This window comes from Austrofundulus limnaeus, unplaced genomic scaffold (assembly GCF_001266775.1).
Source record: "Austrofundulus limnaeus strain Quisiro unplaced genomic scaffold, Austrofundulus_limnaeus-1.0 Scaffold45, whole genome shotgun sequence".
In the NCBI taxonomy this organism is placed as follows: Eukaryota; Metazoa; Chordata; class Actinopteri; order Cyprinodontiformes; family Rivulidae; genus Austrofundulus; species Austrofundulus limnaeus.
This window is the reverse complement of record NW_013952447.1, coordinates 659,374-669,692: the sequence shown is the minus strand read 5'-3', so window position 1 is coordinate 669,692 and position 10,319 is coordinate 659,374. Positions and strand designations below refer to the sequence as shown.

Here is a 10,319-nt window from a genome sequence, read left to right as displayed (position 1 = left end):
TTATGAGTTTATGTCGCCTTTTGATGATGAAGACATGTTTGGGCGCTTACATTAAGCGTTTGATCATTCCTCATCCAATCAGAGAGTGGCTTTAAAGGTCTTTTGTTAAGTCTGTCACCTGCATTTGCACACAAACTCATTCCCATTCATAAAGACTACTGAGTTAAACGAATATAATAATAATAATAATAATAATAATAATAATAATAATAATAATAATAATAATAATAATAATAAGTGTTTAATCACGGAAAAAATGAAGAGGCTCGGGCCATATCCTAAACATCAAACTGCAAACAGGACTCTGTGCTTACATTTAAAAGAATATGAAGAAGAAAATGTTATGTTGCTTTGTGAACAGCAGTGCATTCAGTCATTATAAGTAGAACCACATTGTTAGTYCTTCAAAAACAGCTGACTTCAAAAGTTTGATTCTGGTTATTCGAATGCTTTCAGAAGCTTCTTAAAAGTCCAGTAAATAAAAGCATTCAATTATTKTTTTGTAGTAGGCTAAATGTACAATTAAGGCTATTAGATTTTCAAAAAGATGTATTTTTTATTGTGTCATGGAAGTTCATCATAAATTAGAAAAGATGGGAAATGGGCACATCGTAGCCCTATTATAAATGGTCTTAATATGTGTTTTCAGTTTTTTTAAGCTGCTATTTTGTTTGTTGTGAAACAATGGATGCGGTAGCTCGAGGGTGCGGGTTCGAGCCCCGGTTGCGCCAGCAGAGGTATCCGTCGTAAAAATAATTGATAAATCTTCCGTKCATGTTCGCTCACTGTGGCGGTCCCTGCAGAAGGGAGCAGCCTGGAAAACAAAAGAAAGAAAAGGCTCCATGATATCATGGTGCGTTGGGGGGTCATTAAATAGGAGGCAACGCAAAAGGAGTTGCCCTGTACGCAGAGAGTCGAGCTCCCTGCTCCCCGGCACAGCAGAGCGGTGAGGCTGTCTGTCTGAGCCGTCAGCTGATGACTGAATCAGGTTTCCTCCGTTAGTCGGACCTAACATGAAAGTGTCGTTTCTCTCTCCAGTAGCCGCTCCTCTGCTGCTGCTGCTGCTGCTGCTGCGGGCTGCGAGCGGCTCTTTCTCCAGCCGCGTCCCTTCATTCATTCTCCCGTTCACCGAGTGCGCGCGGAGCCGGGGGAAAGACGGCTCCTACAGGGGAGTCGTGGACGTGACCGAGTCCGGCAGCCGGTGCATGAACTGGACCGAGGTGGCCGGATTCAAAGAGCGCTACCCGGGCAAAGGGATAGGAGAGCACAACCACTGCCGCAACCCGGACGGCAGGATCCGTCCCTGGTGCTTCTTCAAGAACCACAAAGGCAGGATGGACTGGGGATACTGCGACTGTAAACAAGGTATGCAGGCCTGCCTGACACATAATCTCACGTTTATACAGGGCCAAAGCATCATGGAAACCGACTGATCATTCCAAAACACAGTAAATATACATGCATCCTATTGCAGTTTTGGTTGATGTGCAGAACTTGAGGCACACACCTTTGGTTGTTTATGTCTGCACTKGTTTTTGTTTGATTGTTGCAAGTCTGCATCCTTTATCTTTAAAATAGCCTTTTTTAACCACATAAAGTTTGAAATCTACTTAGCTCTTAACAATGCATATTTGGTTATTTATTTAAAAATGAAGTTTATGTTGTATTGTGAAACTAAGATGTTAATAATAAGACAAAATTAAATGAACACAATTGTACAAATGGAAATAAGACTTAGAAGAAGGCTGTGCAGAACAGACTAAGTTCAATATGTGTTGAACAAGAGCAAAATAACTTTCACAATTAGGGATAAATGAAGCAAGTTGCAACCCTAAGTCCTAAAAGACAAAATAATTACCTTTATTTACACTGTTTATTAGAGCTGGGCCTTTGTTTTTTTTTATTCCTATTAAAAATTATAGTATGTTTCTACAACCCCACTTGCAATTGGTTTAAATGTTACCAAATATACGCTTTAACAAAGTAGGGGGGAAAATGTACATTTTTGGTGGATGTGAGGTAAGCCCAAATGTTGCATAAACAAAGTGGAGAAAAGTTCAACAMGATATGACCTCAGCAGTAAAACTAATGACTGAATTGTAAACATAATAAAACTTTAGTCCCATTCAGCTGTGTTCCTGACCCACTGGAAATGTGTGCATGTGGTGCATTTATAAAAACGGATGTGTTGACTACTTTCTGTTWAAAACTTAGTGTCACTCTGCTGCATAAATTTTAAATCCATTTTGCAAAATGCTTGGACAGATAAACAACTATAGTGCATTTATAAATACAAATTACTCATTCATCTTTCCTTCAGAAGGTCTGATTCATTTGGCTCCAGAGATGCGGGTTGTAGACCCCAGGTGTACCTAACTGTAAAATAATAGCTCAGGTATATTTGCTTAAGGGGTGGTGGTGGGGCGGATTAAAAAGAAAAAAAGATGTGTGTTAACAAAATCGGAGAACATAGTTTATCTTACATCCCTCGATAATGGAAAGTAAAGAGATCGAGATTGACACAAGGTGAATAGATGAGTGTGATTCTCATTTGACACAAGCAGGTCAGCCTGGGATATTTTTAGGCCTTATTTTTAGTCTTGTTATTTATCTGCAGAGTGTGGATGAATTGTATCCCTGCATACACTGGCAATCCTGCCATATAAACTTAAGGTGTTGAGGGGTTTGAAAATCTAGTGAAAAGATGGCAGCTGAACATCCAGATATGCTAACTGTGAGACAAACCACTACTTTTCCAAAAGCCTGATGAGCACCTCTGTGTCAGTGTCTACGGAAATTCTCAATGCCATCAGAAACAAACAGGAAGAACATTTGTGTACTAAGTTGTAAGACATATCAGAAAGTATCTTTTCAGATTTTGTTGGATTGTTTTCAAATGTCAAACTCTGCAGAAAAGACTGCATGAGCATAAAGACTGTCATCGTGTTAAAAAAGAAAACATATGAGGGGCGTTGAAATGTTAATTTCAAATGGAACAGTTGAAGGAATTTATATCATCTGCCACCTTTCCTATCAGAGTTTTAAAACAATGTTACATTGAGATACGATGGACTTGTGGCCATTTTGAAACCTCAAAATTCAAACCTTAAAATGATGTTATGCACAATCCCTTGCTTGAAGACACGTATGTGTTATGGATGACTCATCAACTACTACATCAAATTTTAGCCAAATATCTAATAGGGTAATCGGTTAGATGTACAGCAAATGATCATTCTTCTTAAAGTTTTTTTTTTAAATCTCTCCCCTGGTTCGTGAGATATTTTGCTAACAAACAAACAAGGTTGACACCAACAGGTAAGGCTTTTACGAGGCAAGGTTACTGTCAAAAATAACTGTACTCGTAAATTTGTGATTTGTTCTTGTATTGTTGCAAAGTTGTAACTTCACTTGTTCATAACTTCTGTTTGATTTCACATGTATGCAAATCCTAAATGTATACAGGTTTATTGAATTAAACGTATGGATTTATGTTATGTATAAAAAAATAACTTTCCTCATGCTTTTAGCAAAAATTCCATTCTGTGTATCACTTAGAGTATGTGTTGTGAATGACTTTCAGCTCCAACCATACACAATTTTATTACATAATATGTCTACATTCTGCTGAGTTCTTAAAACGGTTGTTTTTTATTTTGGCTCTGGTGGCCGTCTTTAATTGGGTTGGCAGCAAAAGGTTAAAGATTAAATAATTACTTTTTTGTAAGTTTCGATAAAATATGTCCAGTGGTTCCTTAGATATTTTGGTAACTGACAGACAAAGGAACACACAGACACAAACAAAAACATTAGAAACTGCCTTTGCCTTTTGGCAGCAGGTAATAATAAAGAAAAGGCCCAAACAGTAAATCAATTTTTACTCATTATATAGTCTATTTAAGAATGTAAGCCATCCTTATACATTTCTATCTGCTTCCTCTTTTAATTAAAAGTTCCTGCGTTGCACCAAAGTCCATTCTCTTRATTTATCTCCCCTATATTATTGCACATTCTGACTTGTTTTCATCTCATTGTCTTTCACATCATCCTTCTCTGTTCTCCTCTCCAGGATCAGTRCGTCTGCAGGGAGGCCGCTCCAAGYTGGACGGCAGGGTGGAGGTCTATCTGGGAGGAGTCTGGGGGTCTGTGTGCGGCACTGAGTGGGGGGATGAAGATGCCGCAGTGGTTTGCAAACAGCTGGGCAAGGGGTGAGAGCGATCAAACACATTGCATGCGCTTTTACACGTGCACTCCATCTGCCTCCTCCTGTCACACTCAGACACAGGTGTGAAGGCAGCAGTCATCTGTCATAAAAATCCGCAACCTGAAGCTACTTCCAGAGGGTTAGTAGACGGAATGGTTTGGTGTAATTTTCRGGGAGTTTCACAGCCCTTCAGATATATTTTCTTTAGGCATTTTTCTTTTTTCTTTGCAGGAACTCTATCGTCTTTGTTTGACGTTTTCATTACACATTTTTTTTCCCTGCCGAGGTGTTTAGATAGTTTAAGAGCTCAGCTTTTTACACACCTAATAGCTCACTTTTGCCTAACACACATGCATGCAACTGTCTTATATGGGCCTGAATGTTAGACATAGTGAGCCTAGAAGAGGTCTCGGGGGAGCCCACAAAGCAGTTACTCATTTTAAACAGTGTTCTTAAGACGAGGCAATGGAGCCAGCAGAAAGAGGCAGTCCTGCTTTCTCACTCTACACATTTATATTGTTGCTAACAGCAGCCCAGGTCTGCATTCTGACATAAGTGCACGCCTGTGCAGCATGTGTGCATTGACTCAGGAGTCAATGAAAGCACACAGTAGAAAGGAAAGAGGGCAAATGTTGGACGTAAATCGTCTGGAATGCTTGGCGATGACTTTCACACAGTCAGTTATTGAAAGCTGCTGGTGAGCAAACAGAGACCTAAACATTACTGCTACTACCACCGTGAAACAGCTGGGAGATAAAGCTGCTTTTGCTGGAGTAGCAGGAAGGTTTTTTTACATTCTTCTCTCATAACAAAAAATATATATATATTTCCTGCTCAGAAGAAAAAAAAACAATATGTACATTTCTAAATTTTGGGTYTTATTGGAAGAAAAACAGAAGACAGTGAGAATTTATCCATGTGTATTACTATCCATCATGTAAATGTATCATATTTATCCATACAGGCGCACATTGTATGACAAATGTTTCATTTGCTGTCCTAAATGGGCTGGTGGTACAAAAACTAAAAATTACAAATAATAACGAAACCACCCCACCCGCCCACCACACACTTTTGATCTCCTGATTTTTATTTATTTTTTTTTACCACAGTGTGTTCACCAGATCTGAATGCTGCAGTGATCTCTTTTCAAGCCCCAGGAAAGTGCCCCTCTTTAAGTGACCAATTACTTTGGAAATAAACTGAACAATTCCTCATTTCTGGAATTTAATAAAACTCTGCTTAACACCTCATATGGGAAAAGACTGGAACTGCCAGCAGATAGATTAGAGCAGTGATTCCCAAAGTTAGGGTAGAGAACACATGGTGGGTCCTAAGACATCAAGGCGAGGTCTTGAAAGGATTTTCAGAAGTTGTTTACTATGCCCTTGTTTATTTCACCTGATACCATTGTTTATCACCCAAAAATATTTGGAAGAACTGATCTCTGCAATTATTGTTTTGTGGGTCAAAAGCTGAAGAGTTTTGAAACCGCTGGATTAGAGTAACTCCTTTCTTTTAATGATATTCTCCCAGGATCTCAGGACTTGCTCGCGCAGTTCCCCTGTTTCGGCCCGGCATGACTAAGCTCCACTGGATGGCGGTCCATTGTCAGGGAGAGGAGGGAGACCTACTGCAGTGTCCCAAGACTACCTGGAAAGGAGAGGAGTGTTTTCTGGCAGCAGCTGTCACCTGCACCCATCAGCAAGGTATTCCTGCTCTATGAGGCGACTATGATCACTGGACTGAAAAGAGGTCCAAAAAAAAAAAAAGACAAATAAACACACAGACCCCCCCCCCCCCCCCCAAGAGGTCTGAAAAGATTTTAAGGCCTGACATTTCTACAATGCTTGAAAAAAGCTGCACAGCATTTTTGTTTAAAAATGTGTATAAACTTGCTTATTTGTTATTGTCAGCTGTCGGCATGCCTCTCATACGACTGGTTGGGGGTCGATCTGATTCAGAAGGCACAGTTGAAGTCTTTCATGCAGGGCAGTGGGGTTCTATATGTGACGACCAATGGGATGACAGTGATGCAGAGGTGGTGTGCCGACAACTGGGGTTGAGGTAAGAAAGTGACACGCACACAAATTTTAGTGTTTACTTTTATATTAATTCTGCACAATAACGATTGTAAGGAAATCATTATTGGCAAGGGAACATTGGGACGCGTGGCAGAAAGGGAATGGAGATGAGTAAATGTGGGTGTGAAGCCATCTTTCTCTTCCTCTGTCTCCAAAAGTATGACAAGTATTCTTTCCATTCAGACTCACACAGAGAGGAGTGAGCAGTAAAGAACATCTGGGGGTCAAACAGTGAATCAGGCTCATTGTTTCTGAATGCATTCTAGCACCACAGAGATATGCATATTTAGCAACACTATATTCTCTGCTAATGTTTTGCAATTTTAATGATCATATGTTAGACGCTGTTTCTCATCTGTAAAATGTAAATGTAAAATATCTGTTACACAAGCTCTATAGAGGGCCGGAGTTTCAAATGAAGATTGAATGAATGAAGATCATCTTAAGTTGAGAAAATGTCGTAGTTACAGTTGTTTTGGTTAAACCTTTTTTTGGCCACAACCATGAAAGACATTTTTTTAAAACTATATCAGCGTTAGTACAGAGGCAATTGTTCTGTTTTATCTGCTGTCTTTTCTTCGTAGCGGTGTTGCACGGGCATGGGGCCAAGCATACTTTGGAAAGAGTTCAGGTCGTGTGTGGTTGGACGAGGTGCGTTGCTCAGGCAATGAGCTCAGTTTGGAGCAGTGTCCCAAAAGTGCCTGGGGAGAGCACAATTGTCTGCACTCTGAGGATGCAGGAGTGTCCTGCAGCCCCCTCACAGGTAGGCCAGCATATTTCCTCCCTAAATGTGTCATGTGCACTGATAGTTTTCCAAGACAGTGGCACTTATTATATTGGAACGTGATGTGCCTTGTAAACCATTTGGTATTTATCAAACTTTTTGATGCAGATATTTTAGTTCGTCTAACACAGGTAGAATGATAACAATCAGTTAAAAGCCTGGGGTAGAACCATTCATGTTTTATATATTAGTTTTGCATGTTTTAAAAATTCGTACTAGTTTACTATTGGGTACTACAGTGACACAAGAAAACATAAAACAAAATGAAAAATTCAAAAGTTTAAAGGCTTAAATAGCTATCCTTGAAGAAATGTATACAACCTGAGGCCATTCATGCCAGAATGTCACTAAAATCATCCTGTGCTGAGAAGGGATATTTTCACAGCCATTGTGGTCAAAGTTTTGGTCTAAAACACCAAACAAAAATAAGCTCAATATATGGAAAATTGAGTTCTAACAAGTCATGTGCTTYTTCAGTTGGCTGTGGTGTCCATCTTAGATTGGGGTAACTCCAAACCGTAGGACTCATACTGTGCTATTTGAAGATGATGTGGTTCTGTTGGCATCATTGTGCCATGATATTGTTCTCACTTGAGTGGTTCATAGCCAAGTGTGAAGCAACTGGGATGAGGATCCATAACTCCAAATTTGAGGCCATGGCCCTCAGTAGGAAAAGGAGGGACTGCCTTCTCCAGGTTGGGGGTGAGGTTCTGCCTTAAGTGAAAGAGTTTAAGTATCTTGGGGTTTTCTTCACGAGTGAGGTAGGAATGGAGTGTGTGATTGATAGACGGATTAGTATGGCTTCCATAGTATTGCGGACTCTTTAGTCATCTTTTGTGGCAAAGAGGGAGATGAACTGCAGGGTGGAACTCTCTGTTAACTGTTGATCTATGTTGTTACCTTCACCTATATTCTTTGAGTAGTGACCAAAAGAGCAAGATTGCAGATATAGCCATTCAAAATTACTTTTYTCTGCAGGGTAGCTGGGCTCTTCCTTCGAGATAGGTTGAGCATGCTCTTGCACACTTAGAAGAACCAGTTGRGRTGGTTTGGGCATCTGGTAAGGATGCCACTTTGATGCCTTCCTAGGGCAGTGTTTAGCACATGTCCAACTGGTAGGAGATTCAGGGGAAGACCTCAGAYTTGCTGTAAAGCAATGTTTTTTCCCCGACTGGCCTGGGAACACCTTATAATCCTCCCTGAAGAGCTGGAAGAAGTGACTTTGGAAGGAGATATGGAGCCTTCCTGTTTAAGCTTCTGTCTCTGTGACCCAACTCAAGAACAAGTGGCAGATAWTGGATGGATGGATGGCTGAAATCAAATAATTTTAATTAAATAATAATAAAAAAGTTTATTTGTGCGTTTTTCATCAGACTGATGTGCTTGTATGCTTTTTGCGTTTTCCTGTTATTCTATGCAGATGGTACCATTAAGTTGGTTGGTGGCACTGGAAGCCACGAGGGGCGTTTAGAAATCTTCTACCATGGTCAGTGGGGGACAGTGTGTGATGATGGCTGGACTGAGTCAAATACACAAGTAGTGTGTCGACAGCTCGGCTACAGGTCCAGTGAAGTATTTACTCTCAGTCATGTGCATTTACACACCCCCCAATCTGTCAACAATGGCTGAGTCTCTAAATATTCATTGCATGTGCAAATGTCYGCATGACAGGGTGGGTGAAACTCTTTTTTCGGAAGGACCAGGCATCACTCCCACCTCGTGTTTCGGGGTGGGGTCAGGTCCTATTCTTTTGGATGATGTGAGCTGCATGGGGAAAGAACCCAGTCTGTTGTTGTGCAACAAGAAGGAGTGGCTCCGTCACGACTGCACACACGATGAAGATGTTACCATCGCCTGCAGCCCTGAGCACAGCGGAAGCAGCCTTCCAACAAGTAAGACAGTATCTTATTTTACTGAGAGACTTACCTTACAAATAATAGTTACCAGTGAAATGAAAAGTAGAAGAAAATAGTTTTGCTTGTCAGCTGCTCTTAACTGAACCCAAAACCATTTGAAACCAAGCCAGGTAACCTTGTAAAATAAGTCTTCCTTATAGTGTTTAAAGTGAATTACCCACACCTCTCAACACTCATTGCAAAAGTCTTCATCCAGGCTAGTSTAGTGGCCTGTTGTTTTTCCTTCTTAAAAAACAAGTCATGTAAGTCACTCCAAAAATGACCAGGTTGTCCCTTAAAGACAGYGAACAGTGAACACAGTTTATACAGTCAGCAAGAACACAAGACACCAAACTTTGTCAGAGCAGGATAACTGTATCAATTGAAAGGGTGATCCATTTTGACATTAGATTGTATACAGATGACATGATAGTGTTTCAGCACATAGCAAATACATGTCACCATTTTTTACCAYGACAGACAGGCCACCCCTACATACTGCTGTAAATCCTAAAATATGAGTTGATACCATCTTCAAACTTCTTTCTGGCATTGATARTTTATATTTTATGTGGAGTTTAATCACTTTTAATGTTAATACAAAGTTAACTCCAGAACCCAATGACATTCTAATCCCACATTTTTACTGCAAATTTTCAGTGGTTTGTTTCAGGCTCTGTTGTACGGTTTGCCTTCTGGATTTTTTTTGCTGAAATGTCAAACAGATGATGATAAGTAAACRTTTTTTGTAAAATATATTTCAACAMGTTTTTTTYCACGAGTCTTTTACTTTCTTATGAAACACAGTAACAGGGTCCATTTTCTTTCCACTATGAACAGCAATAATGTAAGTTGGAAAGGACTGTAGAAACATCTAGTTGTGCTTTATATGCAGTGTGAAACTGAAAATAAAATCACGAAAGTGTCTATAAATATCCCTATCTTCATGAACCAGGTAAAAGAACCAGGGCTAATCTGATGTGAGATTTTTGCCTAAGTGAGCTTCATGGTAACAGTTAGATCTCATCATATTTAAAAGAGGAACGACAACATTTTTTCACAAGACTTGAAAGATAGATTGTATTTGCACTCAGTGACATTACGGCCTTTTGGCCTATCCAGTCTAAATGAACTTGGCTGCTTATAAAGTCATTGAGTTTTACTAAAAYTGCAAAGAAACCTTCACCTGAACTGTTCATTATTTTCATGGCTATCTCTGTTCCAGCCTATTCCATGTGTAACTGGGAAAATGTTTTTGTGTGTGTGTGTGTGGTGTGTATGGGGTGGGGATGACACACTAGACAACTCACCATTCCATTACAAGAACAGCACAAATATATATGTGTATATAC

General features: G+C 39.9%; 1 protein-coding gene across 1 annotated transcript in view; it reads left to right on the top strand.

Moving 5' to 3' along the window:
• The first annotated feature begins 730 nt into the window (after positions 1-730).
• The window catches only part of prss12 (serine protease 12), a 27,040-nt gene continuing 17,451 nt past the window's right edge, over positions 731-10,319 (top strand). The window contains exons 1-7 of the mRNA XM_014007857.1: positions 731-1,365; positions 4,070-4,208; positions 5,741-5,913; positions 6,121-6,271; positions 6,873-7,051; positions 8,493-8,661; positions 8,795-8,964. Of these exons, the coding sequence (XP_013863311.1) occupies positions 1,014-1,365; positions 4,070-4,208; positions 5,741-5,913; positions 6,121-6,271; positions 6,873-7,051; positions 8,493-8,661; positions 8,795-8,964 (1,333 nt within the window). The 5' untranslated portion in view covers positions 731-1,013. The remainder of the gene's footprint in view (positions 1,366-4,069; positions 4,209-5,740; positions 5,914-6,120; positions 6,272-6,872; positions 7,052-8,492; positions 8,662-8,794; positions 8,965-10,319) is intronic.